The sequence below is a fragment of the Vipera berus genome, assembly GCF_964194415.1.
Source record: "Vipera berus genome assembly, chromosome: 6".
NCBI classification, from domain to species: Eukaryota; Metazoa; Chordata; class Lepidosauria; order Squamata; family Viperidae; genus Vipera; species Vipera berus.
This window is the reverse complement of record NC_138208.1, coordinates 37,545,030-37,564,598: the sequence shown is the minus strand read 5'-3', so window position 1 is coordinate 37,564,598 and position 19,569 is coordinate 37,545,030. Positions and strand designations below refer to the sequence as shown.

General features: G+C 43.1%; 1 protein-coding gene across 3 annotated transcripts in view; it reads left to right on the top strand.

The window, feature by feature from the left end:
• SLC38A1 (solute carrier family 38 member 1) overlaps positions 1–19,569 on the top strand; it is a 540,785-nt gene that overhangs the window by 77,057 nt on the left and 444,159 nt on the right. For all 3 annotated transcript variants that reach the window (XR_014026881.1, XM_081330947.1, XM_081330948.1), the window contains one exon: positions 975–1,090. Coding sequence is in view for 2 of the 3 variants with exons in the window: in XM_081330947.1 (XP_081187073.1) it covers positions 975–1,090 (116 nt within the window). In the remaining variant the exon portion in view is untranslated. The remainder of the gene's footprint in view (positions 1–974; positions 1,091–19,569) is intronic.

Here is a 19,569-nt window from a genome sequence, read left to right as displayed (position 1 = left end):
GCCTTCCTTCAGTGTAAGTTGCATAATTCTCTGCAGCCCACAGTTAATCTTCCTAATGATCAGTGAATGAAGTGTGGGTAAAGTAAGAAGCAGGGAATTTTTCTTCCAGAATTCCAAAATTACCTAATGGAGACAAATGGTGAAGGTAGATAAATAAAAGTATTTGTTCAAACAATTAAATTATGAGATTTTGATACCTAACATTTTCAAAAGCTTGAAAAGGAGATTAGCCAAAGTAATGGGTAAGGTTCTCAATGGCCGCTAGTTATGATGGTCATATTTTAATTCCATTATTGCCTTTCCTAACTTATGGCTATGCTCTCCAAGGAGTTGTAGTGAAAGCTGCTGGACATGATGCACTCTAAACTAATAAAAGGCTTTTTGTGAGACCTCCTGGTAGAATCAGCATATTTGGTACAACTGACCATGTTTCACTCTTAACAAGTCTAGATGGCAGGACATGGATGAGCAGAAAAGTAAAGCCACGTCATTCTACTTTTAGTAGTCCACCTCTAACACTTTTACCATATTGACTTCTACCAATCCTCTTAGAGTCAATTATTATGATCCTGCTTGTAAAAGACATCTTCCTAACCATGAAGCTTTGAGATGTGTTGTGTAAAAATAAAGAAATGCATGAATTTGGCTTTAAAACAATTTAGGTGAACCTTAATTGACATAAAGATTGAGGTGATAATGAAATTTAACAGGATACAATAGGACCCAGCTGATAGGTACTAAATAGATACTGTATATATTACTAGGGATTACATTTAAAAATACTGACTTATCTGTAAGTTTTGTTATATTACTGAACTCCACTGGGCAAATAACTGAATGTTAGACTCAACATACAAGTGACTAATGTAATGACAAAATGACTTCTCAAAATGAACATTGAATAGAATACAGTTGCCAAGCTTTGAAATTAAGTTGCTTTCTTCCTTTATATCCCTTATTCTTTCTTTTTACAGAGTCCAGGCACAACATCTTTGGGAATGTCTGTCTTCAACCTTAGTAATGCTATCATGGGCAGTGGAATATTGGGTCTTGCCTTTGCTTTGGCCAACACAGGAATTGTACTCTTTATGTAAGTAATTCATATGCCAAATCTCTTTGGCAGTTTGAAACATATGAGGGTTGAATGAAAAATAACACCACTTCCATAATTTTAGTTTAAATAGGGATGTTTTAATAGATGAAGTAAGAAAATTATCCTTAAAATGAATTATTTTGTTGTTAGTATTTATGTCTCCCAGCAGTCAACTCTATTTGCACATACTTCTGCCAAAGTTGGACAACTTTTAAAACCATCATGAAAGAATTCCACATTTTGTTTCTTCAGTGAGGTCCTAACAGTCCTTTCCACTAGTTTGAAAAAAAAAATCAATTCTTTTGAGTATATCACCTTTACATTTTTTGGGACTAGCAATGTAGAATACTCATTTCAGCGTCACCATAAACAACTTGAATTTGATGTTGAATTTCAATTGGAAGGATCCTTTGGCAATCAAATTTAATCATCACATTGCTTAAAGTGCTCTTACTGCAGGCTTTCACTTCACAAACAATAGCAACAGAACAGAGCCTTTTCTTATAGCAACTTCCTGCCAGTTGAGAAAGAACAGAGGCTAAGGAACACATAAGAGCTTCTAGCACATCAGTACTGCTACCTGTCAGTGATTTACAACTTTGGGAGCATCATTTTTCATTCAATCCTTATAAATATTCAGGTGAAGACACAGACAAAATTCTATTTTTCATACTTTAATGCAGAGGTTTACCTGATCTGTGTTTTCCTAACCAGTGCATAAACAAAATACACAGGTGTATTCACTAGTAGTTTCTTAGGTTTTGCAGTGTAATTCATAAAAACAGATATGCAGAATTATTAAGTAAAAATAAAGGAGTCCCTGTGGATTTTACTCCGCTAATCATTACCAACTATAGGGGTTGGTGCCATCTCTGTTTCAAGGTAATTGAGTCAGTACTCTTATGTGGCCAGCATGACATCATTGGAGTGCTCTTACTTTCCCAACCTGGTACCTGTTTATCTAGTTGCATTTGCATGCTTTCTAACTGCTAGGTTAGCAGGAGCTGGAGTGAGAACAGGAGCTCACCCCCATACTTGGCCTCAAACCTGGGTTTCCAGCTGACAAACCACTGAGCCAACACACTGCTCATTAAGTAAAAATACTAGACATAAATATGCACACATAAAAAATAAACACATTTTATATTTGAAATGTTTTTGCAAAAATACATTAGTAAATCACTTAGTGAATGTTATGAATTTGCATGTAAATATCTTTTTAAAAAATACAACCTGAATTGAAGCTGGGATGAAATGAATTTAAGGTGGGTAAGTTGAAAAAGTGGATGAAACCAGGATGGACAGATAAATTCATTCTTAATTTGAAATGTATGTTTAAACTCCGTTCCTGTTTAAAACAGAATGAGTAGCATTTAGCATGAAATTCACACGTATGTAGGAACTTTTTAATAGTCAGATGGTCAAACATTGCTGCTTATTTAACTTCTAAAGAAATTTTAAGTTTAATTCTTAAGACATAATCTCATGCAAAGTATTCTAAACAATGAGTTATGTGCTTTGGGGGGACTTTTTTCTAATCAAATAACTTGCTAACAGTTTTCTTTTTTTAAATGTTGAATAAGCTTTCCCAGCTGGGTTCCATGAATGTATAGGACCAGTGCTTCCTGAAGTCTTAATCAACACTGCTGAAAGGATTGTGTCAGCATGGGAAGGACAATATCACATTTTTTTCTTAAACAATACAATGAAGGTGGTGCCTAATCACCAATAAGGTTAAAAAAATATTGTTTTTTTAAGAGCAAAGATAATATGAAATGCCATGCTATCTTTGTATGACATTTGTCAGGTCTGGGTTCTGGGTTTCTTGCCACTTATTACTAGAAAATAAAAATACTAGCAAATGTAGTTGCTAATATGAATTATCACAGCTTTAAAAAAATGCTAAACATTTTGTTACCACTGGCTCTCCTGCACTTAATCAAGGTAGTTCAGAGTGATAACAGCAAATGGTATTTGTTATTGGATTTCAACTCTCCCCCCCCCAAACAAATTGGTATAAAAGGGTGTTTAAATTAATAGTTTGGATTCATTATATACACAACAACAGAAAAAAGCTCAGATGGGTATTTAAGTTTAAGGGAAAGGATTATGTTTCAAAAAAATGTCAACAAAGGAACAATGAGTAGGGTTATGTAATACACAGATAAGAACTCTGAGAAAAGCTATCTTGAAGAAAGTCAGACAAAGCTTCATTTGTGTTCAACCAAAATAAAAGCAAACCTTGATGTCATTCCATATAGACACCCACTGTACTATCTGAGCTAGATTATTCATGAATCACAACAGGTTTTATCCCACGGTCTTGGGGGAGGCAGATTCCTTCCCTTCATCCAACTAATTTCGTAGATAAACTCAAAATGAAGATCCTCAAGCAAATTCCTTCTTCATTATTTAACCTCAAGGGATGAGAAATTGTTGGTCTACATGTCAATTGAGAAAGTGTTCTGCCCTAACAGGACTTTCTAGAAGCATGTGTTGCTGGAGATACCTGTTATAATGTCTATAAAATGTGTAACCTGATTCCAAGCCAATTGTTTTGGTCAGATGCTAAGCTTTATAGAGCTAGTCCTTGACTTATGACCATTCATTTAACAATGGTCCAAAGTTACAACCTATAAAATGATCGATTTACACCCTGTAAAGCACTTCTGACCATTGCAAAAATTCCTCTCTTCAGTCACATGATCTTAATTTGGGCATTTGGCAACTGGCTCACATTTACAACCAATTGCAGTGTCTCAGGGTCACATGATTACAATTTGCGGGGGTTTTTGCCAGTTTCTGGCAAAAACAGCAAAAATGCCATTGGAGAAAGCTGATTCACTTTTATGATCAAGTGATTTGCTTAGTGACTCATTTTATTAGTATTGAAAAAAATTCTTATAAAATCAGGTTCAGTCCTGTGCTAATTTAACTTAAAACCATAACAAGTTATGACCAAAATTCCAGGCCCACTTGTGTTTTTAAACCAAGGACTACACTGAAGGTCATTCACTTTTTAAATATTTTTCCAATCTAATGCATCTCATAGCAATTACCAAGGAATAAGTGATCTTGACCTGCCACAATGTACTTCTTAGACATTTGTGAACTTATATTGCATAGGTTCATTTAAGCAGGCATTTATTCCTCTTAAAAAAAGAATATTAAGAAAGTATTAAAACGGAAGAGGGACAGCCTTAACACATGCTGTTATTATTTGGTATTGTTTTAGATTCAGTGTAATGTTTACTAATCAGCTGAGTTTCAAAACAAACAAATGCAGTTAAATATTCAAGTATGACAGGATCAGTCACCTTATTTAATTAATTAGATGTCTTTGAGTTCCATTTCACTTCTTCTGATCACTATAGCAAACGTCATTCTAACCTATTTTAAGTAACTCAGTTTTTTCAGACATTCCAGTAATCTCTTTGATCCTGTCTGTTTTATTTTTGTCCTTTTGCCCAATTCCCTCAAATCATTTCCCCCTAATTCATCATTCATTTGCATCACACTTTCAAAGTGTGTGATTTTCTTTTGCTGATCAAAAGGAACAGTCAATCCTTATGTGATCCAGGATTGATTAATTTGTTTGATCTTGGATTGGTTAATTTATTCTTTCTTGTGGTCCTTGTCAACTGTCCTGAAATCAATTGTTCAAAAATGCACTTCTTTCTTTTGCACTTCTTGAGGCTACCAGTTCTGCAAAAATCCACATCACCACTGAATAGCACCAGAGACTTTTCTGTATCATTTTTTCTACAATCTAGTGATGATCTGCTTTTTTGTAGCTTAGATCTGATGCTCAATTCTTCTTGGCTTTCCAGCCTTGTGCTATCACTGGAAATAACACTGCTTTTAAACTATTCTTAATTTAATTGTCATTGAAATGTCCTTACCCTTCATTAGTTTATTATGTCTACTTAAGTTTTTCAATGCTCTTTTCTGTAGGATTTATTTCATCTTTATTTCTCCACCATATTGTGCATCTTTGTATATTCTTGAGCCCAAGAAAACAAATCTATTAGCCATCTTCACTTCTTCAATTGTAAGTTCACTATGCTTGTAGGTTGACAGTAACTTTTTGATTTTAATGTTAAGGTGATTTACTAAGTATTAACTTATATTTCTCATTTTTTTCTCTTTACTTTTATAGCACACTTTTATAATCTTCTTTTACATAAACTCCTGGGGACTATATGGATGAGTCTGTATTGTTTTATTGGCAACAGTACTACTGCAGTTAATTGCCATTTTCTTATTCCATAATGGGGTTTTTAAGTATTTATTTTACAGTCTCATTTCAAGCTTTGCAATTTCTTAGTGGCCTTTCATGCAAATTCTAAATCACCTACCGCAACTTAACTTTTTTTTCCAAATCAACTGAAGTCAACTAGATACTGCTACTTGCTGTATCTAGACTTTTTTACATACAGGTAACATACTGTTTTCTCCACATCTCAAATGGCTAATTCTTGACCTTCTGCTGTTCTAGCTGTCATCTCTTTAAATCTTACCTCTGACATTTTCATCATATATTTATTATCCAAATTAAACTGAAATGGAGAGTATGTGCATTCGTGGCTCATTCCTTTTTTATTCTGAACTACTTTGTTTCTCCACATTCAATCTTACAATAGTCTCTTGTTCATTGGAAAGATTCCTCAGAAGAATAATCCAGTGTTCTGCCAATTAGCCTTAATATGTTTATATTTTGACAAGACCTACACATTCAAAGATCTTGAGTATAGTCAAGGTAAACCACCTTGTATTTTCTTGTTCTCTTCATTATATATCATGTAGTTGTCTAATCCCTCTGGCTTTTCTGAAACCCGCTTCTCCATATATCTGTGTGTCCTAGCCAAAACTTGGTCAAGGAATTTATTGAGTAGTCTGGCAATTTGCAAATCTTTCCTCAATATAATACAGGCATTAATCTTTTACAATCTGTAGATTACAGAGTCTTGTTCTATACTTGTAGATATGGAGCACTTTTATCTGCTCCTCCTGCAGTTTACAGAGTTCAATGGATATTTTATCTGTGCTTTCCTATTTGACTGCAGGTTTGCTGATAAAAACATTCAAACATTTAACAACTTTCACAATAGTATTGTAATTTAAATCAAATAACTAAAAGCTAATCATCAAAGTAATCTATAAAAGATTTCAGCAAAGATTATTACAAACTTTTTTTAGGACGCCGAGCTTGTCGATCAGAAGGTCGGCAGTTTGGCGGGTCGAATACCGAGTGCCGCGTAACAGAGTGAGCGCCTGTTACTCGTCCCAGCTTCTGCCAACCTAGCAGTTTGAAAGCACGTAAAAATGCAAGTAGAAAAATAGGGACCACTGCGGTGGGAAGGTAACAGCGTTCCGTGCGCCTCTGGCGTCTAGTCATGCTGGCCACATGACCACGGAGACGTCCTCGGACAAGCGCTGGCTCTTCGGCTTTGAAACGGAGATGAGCACCGGCCCCTAGAGTCGGAAACGACTAGCACGCATGTGCGGGGGAACCTTTACCTTTTACCTTTATAAATTAACATTAACATATGTCTGATGGATTCAATATTACTAAATTTGCATGTGTTAAACTTTTCTACTGAAAAGACTGTTTTGTATTTCTGCAGTGTCAGGTACAGTAGAGAAAAGAAACAAGAAAACTGGCCCAACAAGTTCTGCCCGCTTTTAGTAATGACTTACTTAGTAGGAACTGAGCATATAAAGAAAGTATAACAGGATATTTTATTAGAATGAAATAATTGCAAATTCTCTGTATATGTTTTGGTTCATTGGTTGCTGTCAATTTAACTAAAGCTCTATTTCTGAGACAAGTTTGGTTACATAGATACTGAATGTGTATCAAAATCATGATTTGCAGTCCAGTCCACAGCTTTTAAAGTAACTGAATAGAAACTTCTTGCACACCTTCCTCCACTTAGTGCCCTCCAGAATTATAGTTTACACATCCATATTGAATAGAAATGAGAAAACAACAAAACTGGGTGGGGAGAGCTGATATAACATTTATAACATAATAAAAATGAACCACAGATTTATCTAGTTATTTAAAGATGAATGTAGAGAAGAGAGGAATTCTGAATAAGTAGTAATTCTTTTGTAGTTGAATATAGTTAACAAATATAGTTAACAAAGCCTTGGTGGAGCAGTGGCCTAATGCCTCCTTAAGTAACACCAGCTGCCTACAATTAGTGCAGGTTTGAGTCCCACCAGGCTCAAGGTTGACTCAGACTTCCAACCTTCCGAGGTAGGTAAAATGAGGACCCAGATTGTTGGGGGCAATAAGCTGACTTTGTAAAAATGCCACTTGGGGAGGGGGGCAAAAGCCCTAATAAGCAGGCATATACATAGAATGAAGGCTATTGCTAAGCACATTGATATGTGCTTCTTAGATTGTAAGCCACCCTGAGTCTTCAGAGAAGGGCGGGATATAAATGAGATTAAAAAAAAAATCAAAGATGTCTTCTCTGATAAGGAAATTATAGTTTTCTTTGGGTTTTAAAATGCTTGTGTTGTGCTGCAAGTCCAAAGTTTACTTCGATGGCCAATTTTTTGGAGAAGTAGGTACGTAGTATCTATCTACAGAAGCCAATTTCTACCCTACTTTATTCTTATCTGTCTTCTAACCTTCCTCCCTTCCCCTTGTCTATTATAAAAATGGGTTTCAGGGAGAATGGAGGATTAGAAAAGAGAACAGAAATGGAAAAAAGAGCCTTTTATATGTGAATTCATATTTTCTCATTCCATTGACTTCTCTGACAGTACTTGAATGAGGGGAAAAAAGAGGGGATTGAAGCAAGGGAAAAGGTGAAATTAGAAAAATGAGGGAAGACTTCTTTGTTGTCTTGTACCTCGCCTATTTATTCCTGGAGTTCTATAAATAAAGAGTTTGCACGAACTCTTACTAGCACCTCTTGTCAGTTTAGCCTACATAATCATTGACAAATGTACCAAAATGTGCTGTAAACTATAGAACTGAAAGATTCAAATGACTCATAGTGTTATAAATATAACATATTTTTAGTGTTATAAACCAGAGTTGCAAGACATTTCAGTACTGTGAATATTTCATCTAAATAAGTAAAAACAACAACAACCCCAAATTCATTCTTCTCAGTATTCCATCTACCTACAACATTTTTTTGTATTGGGAGTTTTCTCACATCACACCCACTGAGCTGTCTCTCAGCTAGCCTATGGAAAAGGAAAGATAAAAATCAGCATCCAACCTGCTCTCTGGAAAAGAGAGGAGATGGAATAAAACAAGATTTACCAACAGTGAGAACCAATCCACCCTATAGTCAGGAATTAAATGCTTTAAAATCACTTTTGCACTTTTTATATCAAAGCTAGGGTGGGTCTTAATTAATGATGATAGAATATGGAGCCCTTGCATTGTATTAGGTGCACAGGATACAGCACACAAGGACTCTGCGTAGTGCACAGGGTACAACTTCCAGTGCTAAATTTGTCCCGTTTTAAACAAAATAGTCAAATGTTGCCAACTTACTAACTTCCTCTTATACATTTTAGTAGCATTATGAGTTGTGCAACTCAATAGTTATGCATGCATACTACACGGAGATATTTATTATAATCTACTGATATCCATACAACACGCAGCTATAATAGCTAGCTAAAATATTGGTAGTTCTTTTCACCTTGTCGTATGAATGCAATAACCGTATATACTTGAGTATAAGCCGAATTTTTCAGCCCACTTTTTGGGCTGAAAAATCCACTTCGGCTTATACTCCAGTGAACAAAAAAAAAAGAATTTCCACCCCCCAGTTTGGAGAGCTGCTGCTTTCGTCAAACATGGACGAAGGCAGCAGCTCTCCAAACGGGCGGTGGCGGTTTGGAGAGCTGCGTGCGCAGCTCAGCCGCCACCTCTGCAAGCCTCCGCTGAGAGAATGGGGCAGTGGAAGCTTGCCACCCATTTTCTCGGCGAAGACTTCTTTCGGGGGATCCAGCCTCTGCCGCCCCTTTCTCTCAGCTGCCCAGCTGAGAGAAGGGGGTGACAGAGGCTGGATCCCCCGAAAGAAGGCTCCGCTGAGACGAGAGAATGAGGCGTTGGAGCGCTCCGCGAAGTATGGGGCGGTGGAAACTTGCCGCCCATTTTCTCGGCGAAGACTTCTTTCGGGGGATCCAGCCTCTGCCGCCCCTTTCTCTCAGCTGCCCAGCTGAGAGAAGGGGGTGACAGAGGCTGGATCCCCTGAAAGAAGTCTCCGCTGAGACGAGAGAATGAGGCGTTGGAGCGCTCCGCGACGTATGGGGCGGTGGAAGCTTGCCGCCCATTTTCTCGGCGAAGACTTCTTTCGGGGGATCCAGCCTCTGCCGCCCCTTTCTCTCAGCTGCCCAGCTGAGAGAAGGGGGTGACAGAGGCTGGATCCCCCGAAAAAAGTCTCCGCTGAGACGAGAGAATGAGGCGTTGGAGCGCTCCGCGAAGTATGGGGCGGTGGAAGCTTGTCGCCCATTTTCTCGGCGAAGACTTCTTTCGGGGGATCCAGCATCTGCCGCCCCTTTCTCTCAGCTGCCCAGCTGAGAGAAGGGGGTGACAGAGGCTGGATCCCCCGAAAGAAGTCTCCGCTGAGACGAGAGAATGAGGCGTTGGAGCGCTCTGCGAAGTATGAGGCGGTGGAAGCTTGCCGCCCATTTTCTTGGCGAAGACTTCTTTCAGGGGATCCAGCCTCTGCCGCCCCTTTCTCTCAGCTGCCCAGCTGAGAGAAGGGGGTGACAGAGGCTGGATCCCCTGAAAGAAGTCTCCGCTGAGACGAGAGAATGAGGCGGTGGAGCGCTCCGCCAAGTATGGGGCAGTGGAGGCTTGCTGCCCATTCTTTCGGCGGAGACTTCTTTCGGGGGATCCAGCCTCTGCCGCCCCCTTCTCTCAGCTGGGCTCTGCTGAGATGAGAGAATGGGGCGGCAAGCCGCCGAGAGAATGCGGCGGTGGAGCGCTCCACTGGGAGAATGGGGCGGTGGAGGCTTGCCGCCCATTTTCTCGGCGGAGACTTCTTTCGGGGGATGCAGCCTCTGCCGCCCCCTTCTCTCAGCTGCCCAGGCAGCTGAGAGAAGGGGGCAGCAGAGGCTGCATCCCCCGAAAGAAGTCTCCGCTGAAACGAGAGAATGGGGCGGTGGAGCGCTCCGCCAAGAGAATGGGATGGTGGAGGCTTGCCACCCATTCTCTCGGCAGAGACTTCTTTCGGGGGATCCAGCCTCTGCCACGCCGCACCGCGCCAACAGCAAGCCACCCCATTCTCTCGGTGGAGCGCTCCACTGCCCCATTCTCTCAGCGGCTTGCTGCCCCATTCTCTCGTCTCGGCAGAGCCCAGCTGAGAAAAGGGGGCGACAGAGGCTGGATCCCCCGAAAGAAGTCTCCACCGAGATGAGAGAATGGGGTGGCAAGCCGCCGAGAGAATGGGGCGGTGGAGTGTTCTGCCGAGAGAATGGGGCGGCTTGCTGTTTTCTCGGTGCAGCACAGCAGAGGCTGGATCTCCCGAAAGACGTCTCTGCTGAGATGAGAGAACGGGGTGGCAAGCTGCCGAGAGAATGGGGTGGTGGAGCGCTCTGCCGAGAGAATGGGGTGGTGGAGGCTGGATCCCCCGAAAGACGTCTCTGCTGAGATAAGAGAACGGGGTGGCAAGCTGCCGAGAGAATGGGGCAGTGGAGCGCTCCGCTGAGAGAATGGGGTGGTAGAGGCTTGCCGCCCATTCTCTCGGCAGAGACTTCTTTTGCGAGATCCAGCCTCTGCCGTGCTGCACCGAGAGAACAGCAAGCCGCCCCATTCTCTCGGCGGAGCACTCCACCGCCCCATTCTCTCGGCGGCTTGCCACCCCGTTCTCTCATCTCAGCAGAGACGTCTTTCGGGGGATCCAGCCTCCAGCTGCTGCATTTCCCAGCCTCGGCTTATACTCGAGTCAATAACTTTTTCCAGTTTTTTGGGGTAAAATTAGGGGTCTCGGCTATAAAATTTGTATAAATTCTTGCAAACTGTTAATGATCTATTCGCAAATACTTCTCAAGGTGCCACTGAGCTCTTTAACACCTCACAGGACAGAAGCAACACCTTTGTACCTCTTGCAGAACATGACATTTATTCTGTAAACATGTAGCATTTTTCAAAAATATAGCAAGGAGTTACTTTTCACTCTTCAGTACACTAATGCTGAAAATTTGCACAAATCTATCTTCATTATTATAATTCAGGGTTGGGGGCCTCTGCTTTACAGCACTCTCTAAATGGTTTACAGAATCAGCATATTGTCCCCAACAGTCTGGTTCCTCATCTTATTGATCTCAGAAGGATGGCAGGCTGAGTCAACTTCGAGCTGATCAAGATTGAACTCCTGGTAATGGACAGAGATAACCTGTAATTCTACATTCTAACCACTGTGTAACCACAGTGGTTCTCTTAGAAAAATAGAAAAGGGTTTATAAAGAAAAATCTTACAGGAATTATAATTCTTCAAAGTGACTTACAAAACTGAACAGAAACATTTATTTCTTTATTTAAAATATTAGTAGTAAATAGAGTGGAGATCATTATAGATGTCAGCTCTGCCTGGCTAAGTTGGGGCCTCACAGGTATCCTGCCATCAAAAGAAGAAAGGAAAGGATGAAAGGGGGAAAGATTTGTATGTACATGATCGGGAATCGGGAGGGGATGAGAAGGACCAGAGCAGCTGGATCTTGTTTGTACCAGCAACCCACAGCCAGGCACCCTGAAAAATATGCAGATTACCCCCAAACATCTCAGAGTTCTCAAAACATCTTGGTGAACTCCGGTTGGCTGGAAGCAGATGGTCACGGGGTAGGGATAGACTGGGGGCAAACCTACACCTTATTTTGAATCCAGCGAGTGCAATGATTTCAGAGCTGGCTTGAATTTACTGCAACCAACACTCTTAGTAAAAGAACCCTTTGCTTTAATCAAATGGAGTCAAATGTTTTTCTTTCAAAAAGGATCAGATTGGGGCAGGTCTGACAATAGGAGTTATGCACATTCATCATAATTTAATGCATTAAGGACAAAGTATTACCTTATAAGACTGCTTATGCTAACAGTAAAAATTTGAATTGTAATTGACTGTGTACTATGTTAAATAATGATTTTAAGAGCTTGACTTCACTTACCCAGAGTGATGTGACTATTGTGTTTCCCCGAAAATAAGACTAGGCCTTATATTTTTCTTTCCTACAAAAGTATTAGGTCTTATCCCCCCCCCTGGCAACACCTGCCTCACCTCATGGCAGTGGCACCAACACCCCTGTCCAGCAGGAGCCTGCATGGCCACTGGCCCACTTCTTCAGCTGTTCAGGGCAGGATGCCACATGGCAGATCATACCAGTGCCACTTGTGAGGCAGGTGCAGGGGAGCTGCCCCCCGCACTTGCTTACCTCAGGACCACCACAGCCAGGCCTTCCATGCCCTGACACCTGTCATACCACCACCCCACTTTTATGGCCACTTGCTTCCTTTAGACTCCAGCAGTACAATAAGACCCGAGGCTTTTTGGCGGGCTGAATGCAGGATCTTCTTGGGAAGTCCAAAAAGAGGCACCCCAGGTGCCACATTCCCTGCCTGCCACACACAGCCAAAAGCCCATCACTTGCAGTCCAGCACCTGAGGCCACTGCCCACTCCACCTGATGCCCAGGCCTAGCCAATGCCACCTGATGGAAGGCAGAGGCCCACTCGTTGGCATACGGATTGGCCACACAGACAATAACCTGGAACATTTGGCAAGTTATCCCACACAGCGCCTCACCTGGACCAGTCCCTGCTTATGCAGAGCAGTAAGAGAGCAGGCTGGATGTGGGGGTGGGTCCCTGTCCAGGGTCTCCCTGATGGAGGGAGAGATGTTCCTGCCTACTGAATTCCTGCTGCTGCTGCCCTTGGGGAGAAGGAAGGCAACATGAGTTTTGGGTGCCAAAGACTCATTGGACAGACATCCAAGTCCTGTGGTGCAAAGGTTTGTGTGATGCAGCTGCTCCAACCAGCTGGGACAGTCATGGGGGAGGGGTTCAGAATGGAAATGATCCCATTTAAACTGATATCATTGATACTATTAGAAAACTGTAATAAATGCTGATATTCAACTGTATATCTATTAATAACAATAAGAATTGTATTTGCTTAATGTGGAAAAATGTTTATTACCGGAAGAAGAGAGGAGATATTGGATGGTGTAATATCAGATTTAGTTTGAAGAAGCTTATATATATCATGGAATTACTAATGGACCCATTTAACATGTTGTTTATTAAGCACTTGTTTGTAGAAATAGAAAATTAATAAAATATTTATATAAAAAAGAATGGAAACAACCCCTGAATGGATTCGTTGCTTGAGTTCTCCTCTCCTCTTCTCTGATAGTGTGAAGTGGTATACAATATGGTAGAAATGGAAGTGGTCCAGAATCCCCATTGTGTGGCAACCACAATGCCTAACCCTAACCCCAACCCACAATGCCTAACCCTGACCCACAATGCCTAAACCTGACCCCAACCCACAGGGCAACCACAACATTGATGTAGAACAATCAACATTTATTCAAAAACAGACTGACTTCTGGTTTTGCGCCCATAGCGCATGGCCGCACGAGAGTGGACCTCTGCTCCCCACGGCTAGTTTTGTCCTGCCAGGGAGACCCTAGATGGGTCCAAAGTTGCCCTGAAGAGATGACCATGAAGGAGGGGCGACCTGTTGATCACAAAGTGATGGCGGTCACTTCATTTGATCCAGGGGAAGCCCTCCGAACCCGACAGGAGAAACAAACGTGCTTCATGGGTAACCTCAAAGCACGACAGAAGAGACCAAAACATGCTGCAACCACCCAGCAGATAGGAGGGGAATAAAGACCAAACAGCCCCCCCCCCAATCCTCAACAGAAATGCTCACAACGAAAGCCTCAGACAGGGACAGGAAGCGTGGGCAAGCGGACAGGAATGCTTGGCAGGCAACTTCTCCCCGGCCCCCAGATGAGGTAAAAGGGGCCAGATCCCCTGCTCTCACTGGCTGCCTGGCTTATCAGAGCCTGCCCGGGCTGCCGCTGACACGCACACAAGGCTTGTCAGGCAACTTCTCCCCGGCCCCTGCACGAGGTAAAAGGGGCCAGATCCCCTGCTCTCACTGGCTGGCTGGCTGGCTCCTCAGCCCTGCCTGGCTTGCTAGAGCCCAAGCTACTTGCAGCTGAAGTCCCAGAGCATGAACCTGAACATCGGTGAACAGCATGCTTGGAATTGGTGAGAGTACTGATCTTCTTTCTTCTATCTACTAATTGAATCCTTGAGAAAGATCCCCAAAGCAAGAACACCTCCGGGAGCGAAGGGAGGGGATTATAATTCCCTTATAGATGGAAGCGGCGAGTTAATATTAAGGAGGAAAGAGAACTAAGAAACTGTCAAGATTATACCAAAACATGCTGCAACCACCCAGCAGATAGGAGGGGAATAAAGACCAAACAGCCCCCCCCCCAAATCCTCAACAGAAATGCTCGCAATGAAAATCTCGGACAGGGACAGGAAGAAGATCGTGGGCAGGCGGGCAGGAATGCTTGGCAGGTAACTTCTCCCCGGGCCCCAGACGAGGTAAAAGGGGCCATATGGATTGTCCTGCTGCTGCAACAGTTTCTGTCCCCCACATGGATCACCCTGCTGCTGCTTGGAAAAGGCCTCTGCCTCACCGATCTAGGGCTGCAAGGGGCAAAGAAATGGATCCAGGGAAAGTAAAGGCCTTATTTTTATGGAGTGGGAAGCTCCCCGGACCTGAAGGCAGTTGCAAAATTTACTGGGATTTGCAAATTTTTACAGACAAATCCCAATTTTGTGCTGATTGCGTTGCCCATAACAAGTTTGTTAAAAACCAGAAAAGGGACTACAGCCAAACCCAGTCAGCCCTTAGGTTGGACGCTTGACTGTCAAGCAGCCTTTGGAACTCTTAAATGGCTTTTTGCAGTAGAACCATTGTTAAAACACCCAAATCCAGAAAGACCATTCGTAATTCAAGCAAATGTTAGTGATGTTGCAATGGGGCAGTATTGATACAAAAAAATGAGAATATACTTCTAAAAAACTTTCAGATACTGAGAGAAGGTGGGCTATATGGAAAAAAGAAGCTTTCGCTGTCCATTGGCTCTCCTAACATGGAGGCAATTCTTAGACGGTAATAAAATCCCCTTTGATGGGTGGACAGATCATAAGAATCTAGAGGCTTTAAAGTCCCCAAGGAAATTATCTCCTAAACAAGTCAGGTGGGCTCAATATTTTAACTGATTTAATTTTAGTTACATACCAGGAGGGAAAAATTTTTTGGCTGATGCCCTTTCATGCATGCCCTAATACAAAAGTACCAAGGAAGAAGTGGCGAACTCTATAATCCCTTCCAATCAACTTGCCGCACCAGCTTGGGGTTCCATGCAGGGGAATGGCACCCAGGTTAGCATTAAATCCCCTGAGGTAGAAATTTAAGGAGGCTTTGGAACTAGATAATTGGTTTCAGGACCAGAAAAATGATCTTATAGTGAAACCTTAATATTAAGCCATGCACATGATGCAAAATCAGCTGGCTACTTTGGGTTTGTAAAAACCCTTCATCTTGTGAAAAGACAGTTTTGGTGGACAAAAGTGAAAAAAGATATAAAAGAATACGTGGCTATTTGCTCAATTTGTGCTTCAATGAAGAAATTGCCTGAGAAAACTCCAGGTTTGTTAACAATCAGTGGCCAACCTCAAAAGACCCTGGGAAGAAATAGCTATGGATTTCATAATATGGGCAGTAATTGATTTATTTTCAAAACAAGCAAACTTTGCAGCTTGTCCAAAGCTTCCCTCAGCTAAGAAGTTAGGAAAATGTTTGTGCAACATATTTACAGACTGCATGGAGTCCCAAATAGGATCATCTCAGACAGAGGGGTGCAGTTCACAGTAAAATTTTGGAGAGAGTTCATTAAATCAATATGATTATCACAAGGACTCGGTTCCAGTTTTCATCAGTACTAATGGTGCAGCTGAAAGAGCTAATGCAGTGATAGAACAATATATAAGATGTTGTGTAAATTATCCACAAAATAATTGGGCTGATTTGTTGCTGTTTGCTGAAGTGGCATACAATAATATGGTATACAGCAGCACTGGATTTACACCTTTCCAAGTGACCTCTGGGATAGAATATGTGGCTGTGCCTGAGATCCCTCAAGACATCACACCATCCACAACCTTAACTGAGTGGATGGATAACATAAAAAGCTCATGGCCAGGGGTACACAAAGCTCTAGAACAGACACAAAAAGGTAAAAAAAAATCCAGGCAGACAAGAAACAAAGTACTCAGAAGGTATTTAAAGTAGGTGGTAAAGTAGGTGTGCACAAAATATTTAAACCTCAAAATAACCTGTAAGAAACAAGGTCCTAAATGTATGTCTTATTTTTTCCCCGACACCTGCTTTGCCTTGCGGCGGTGGCACCAACAGCCCCATCCAGCAGGAGACTGCATGGCTGCTGAACCACTTCTGCGGCCACTCGGGGCAAGAGGCCATATGGCCTGCTGCACCGTGCTGTCGCCACGAGGCAAGGCAGTTGAGGAGGAGGTGGAGCTGCCCCAAGCACCCCATAAGTGTCCAAACACTTTTCATCCAGAGGGAGTCTGGAAGCTTCGTCTGCTTGCAAACAGGGCACTTAGATGGAGCAAATTGCTTGGTTTCTAAGCGCCCCATTCACATGCAGATGAAGGATCCAGTCTCCCTCTGGATGAAAAGTGCACAGCACATCTGGATCACCTGTCTCCCCCCAGTTCTGTCTCTGTGCTCAGACTTACCTGCGCTGCACCAAGGGACCCGTGGGCTGCAGCTGCTGCTGGACACTGTCAGCCCCCGCGTGCTTACTGCTGCTTCTACTGTCCATGCCCACTCTCCAGGCTTATTTTTGGGATAGAGCTTATATTAGGCCCACCCCAGAAGATCAGTCTAGGGCTTATCTTTGGGGTCGACCTTATTTTCAGGGAAACTTGGTATCATAGGAGTCATCAACCCAGTTACTGTAAAATTACAATTGCCAAGAGATTTTAGAAGGATACACCCAGTGTTTCATTGTAGCTTACTGAAGCCAGAACAAGGATCGAAAGTGAGGCCAATTGAAAAATCACCTCCATGTGCCTCTCCATTTCAACTTTTCATTAGGGTAAGGGGGAAGGTAGTGACTATGAATGGGTTAATTTGGAGAAATGAAATTTCTGCAGTTTCACGGAGGCTTGTGTTGTGATTCCTCAACTGCCAGCAGATCTGGCAGCCAAGTCAGATGAATCAAATGAGGGGGAAGGGGTGCCTGGTTTCACATCGGAGTCTGTGGAAGGCTATGAGGAGCAAGAAGACTCAGAGCCAGATGCGGAGCCAGACCCATCTACTCACGCTCAGGCAGAGACAGCTGTGTTGGGAGACTGAACTGAGCGAAGAGGAGGAACAGCTGGGGCCTGTCCCAGATGCATGTATGCGCAGAGAGGAGAGGCAAGCAGGACAACGAAGGGCAGTAGGGTGGCCTCTAAGAAGCCATGCCCTGGTTGGACTATAAAGAGGAAAGGTGTGGGAGGTGCCAGTTCCTGCAGGCAAACATTCATGCTACGGTATCTTGTTCTTGTTTCTTTTGCCAGGATTCTTTGCCAATTCTTTGCCAGGTTTGTCAGCTTTCTTTGTGTTTGGGTTAATAGCTAATTGAGCCTTCCTTCTGGGAACTCAGAGACTTTGTTCTTATCTCAGTCAAGTGGGAGCAAAGACTGCTACTGTTTGTTTCAACATCTAAGGACTGGTTATCTGGAGTTTATTCCTTAAACACCTTGTTAAAATAAAAAGGGGGTTTTCCCATGAGTTCCTGCCTTACTCATGCCTTGTTAATTGTTTTTCCTCACGAGTAAGCTATTGAGTAGCACTCGCGAAGGCTGGGTCAGAACAGCTTGTGAGAGTCTGGAAATTTTTCAAGGTTGTATCAACAGGTGTGAAGAAGAATGCTGATAGTTCCCATAACAAGAGAATTTGTTTACATGGTGTATGTGGAAGTTGAGGGTTGAGCTGAGAAAGTCATTGCTTAATACTGTGAACTGATGCTTTAGAAATTCAGAGTTAATTTTACCTCGCCATGACCACATTATCAGTAGTCCTTCAGTTATGAACTTAATGGAGCCTGCCCATTCTATTCGCAACTCGAGGATTCGTAAGAGTGAATCTCGTATTTTGAATGTGAATCACTCCCAGCTTTCACCCATGCCCATGTAATTTAATGTGCGGGTAAATGCATGGCTCATTAAGTGAACACAAGGTATCTTATGGTGGGGAAGGCCATGGGGGGGCTTAGTGATGGAACATGCCATCTGCTTCAGCCCCCCCAATATACCTCATGCTCCCTCCCCTGGGGTCCCCACAATTGCTCCCCCATCCAATCCTGCTGTGCCAGGTCACTTGTGAAGATCTATCTCCTCTCCAGCTCTGTTTCTTTCTCTGCTTCTGGCAAGGTCAGAGGGATGCCTCCAGGGCCCATAACGGACCTCTGGAAGCACATGGCTGCCATCCACCACCTTCGATCTGGGCCTCTGAGGCCCAGAAGAGACCTCGGAGGCCCAGAATGGACCTCCGGAGGCATGCAAAAGCCTCCCCCGGCCTCTGTTCTGGGCCTTGGAGGCCTGGAGGCCTCGAAGGCCCAAAATGGATCTCTGGAAGCACGTGGCTGCTGCCCAAGGCCTCTGTTCTGGCCTTGGAAACCTGGAGGAGGTCTCCAAGGCCAGGAATTGACCTCTGGAGGCCTGTGGAAGAATCTCCCAGCCGCCTTTCTGGGCAGCAGTGGCCCGGAAAAGGCCTCTGATGCCCAGATCAGGCCTCTAGATGTGCACAGAAGCATCCCTTGGCCTCCTTTTCAGGTTGCAGCAGCCTGGAAAAGGCCTCTTGACACCCAGATTAAGCCTCCAGAGGTCTGCGGAAGCGTCCCCTGGCCTTTCTAGGCAGGCCTGGGAAAGACCTCCGATGCCCAGATCAGTCCTCTGGAGGCATGCAGAAGCCTCCCCCCAGCTTCAGTTCCATTCTCTGTTGCAGAGAACAGAGGTCTAAAGTACTGTGAGATCACACGAGATCAGTATTTTGAGATCTTGTGCCACTGATCTCGCATGATCTTGTATTACTTTAGGCCTCCATTCTCTGCAAACACACTGAAGGCCTGGAGCAGCCAAGAAAGCGAAGGATCTTGATCTTCGCAAGGTGAATATCTAAGGCCTAGTGCCCTGGGAGACCCGGGGCTGGGGGGGAGGGAGGAGATAGCCAGGGTGAATGTTGCAGTTGCACTGCGATCATTCGTAAGGACAAATGACTGCCATGGTGTGGCAACATTCGTAATTTCAGGACTTTTTCATAAACACTAGGGGGCACTTATTGTGTAACTTTGAATGTTCACTAAGGGAACGCTCGTAACCTGGGGATTACGTGTATGT